This window comes from Anneissia japonica, unplaced genomic scaffold (genome assembly GCF_011630105.1).
Source record: "Anneissia japonica isolate Jap-2015-1 unplaced genomic scaffold, ASM1163010v1 scaffold737_len1565949_cov176, whole genome shotgun sequence".
Taxonomy (NCBI): Eukaryota; Metazoa; Echinodermata; class Crinoidea; order Comatulida; family Comatulidae; genus Anneissia; species Anneissia japonica.
Window position 1 is genome coordinate 1,309,929 of NW_022741618.1, and position 429 is coordinate 1,310,357.

The window sequence follows — 429 nt, forward strand, 5'->3', positions numbered from 1 at the left end:
TATACAAATAAATATATATATATATATATAAATATATATATATATATAAATCTATAAATAAGTATATGAACATTTTAATATATATATATATATATATATATATATATATATATACAAATAAATAAAATATATACAAATATATATATAATATATTATCATATAGATAAATAAAATACATTCCATTCATTTATTATATTTTATTGCATTCATTTAATTATTGTTTTTCTTTTTTGTTAAGTTAATAAATGTTTTATTAAATTACTGGGTAACATTTTTATGCCAACAGGTATCTGTTTGATAACAAATTGACGGCAATAACGCCAGATGTATTTATGACGTCATCTCGGACAATAATTAACTTGTGAGTTAAGTTAAACCATTTGACTTTGTCTTTTAATGACTAAGTAGCTTTTTGTCTATCTCACAAAT

General features: G+C 17.9%; 1 protein-coding gene across 1 annotated transcript in view; it reads left to right on the top strand.

Moving 5' to 3' along the window:
- Nucleotides 1–429, top strand: part of LOC117118800 — a 14,385-nt gene that overhangs the window by 5,095 nt on the left and 8,861 nt on the right. The window contains exon 8 of the mRNA XM_033263497.1: nt 287–361. Within this exon, the coding sequence (XP_033119388.1) occupies nt 287–361 (75 nt within the window). The remainder of the gene's footprint in view (nt 1–286; nt 362–429) is intronic.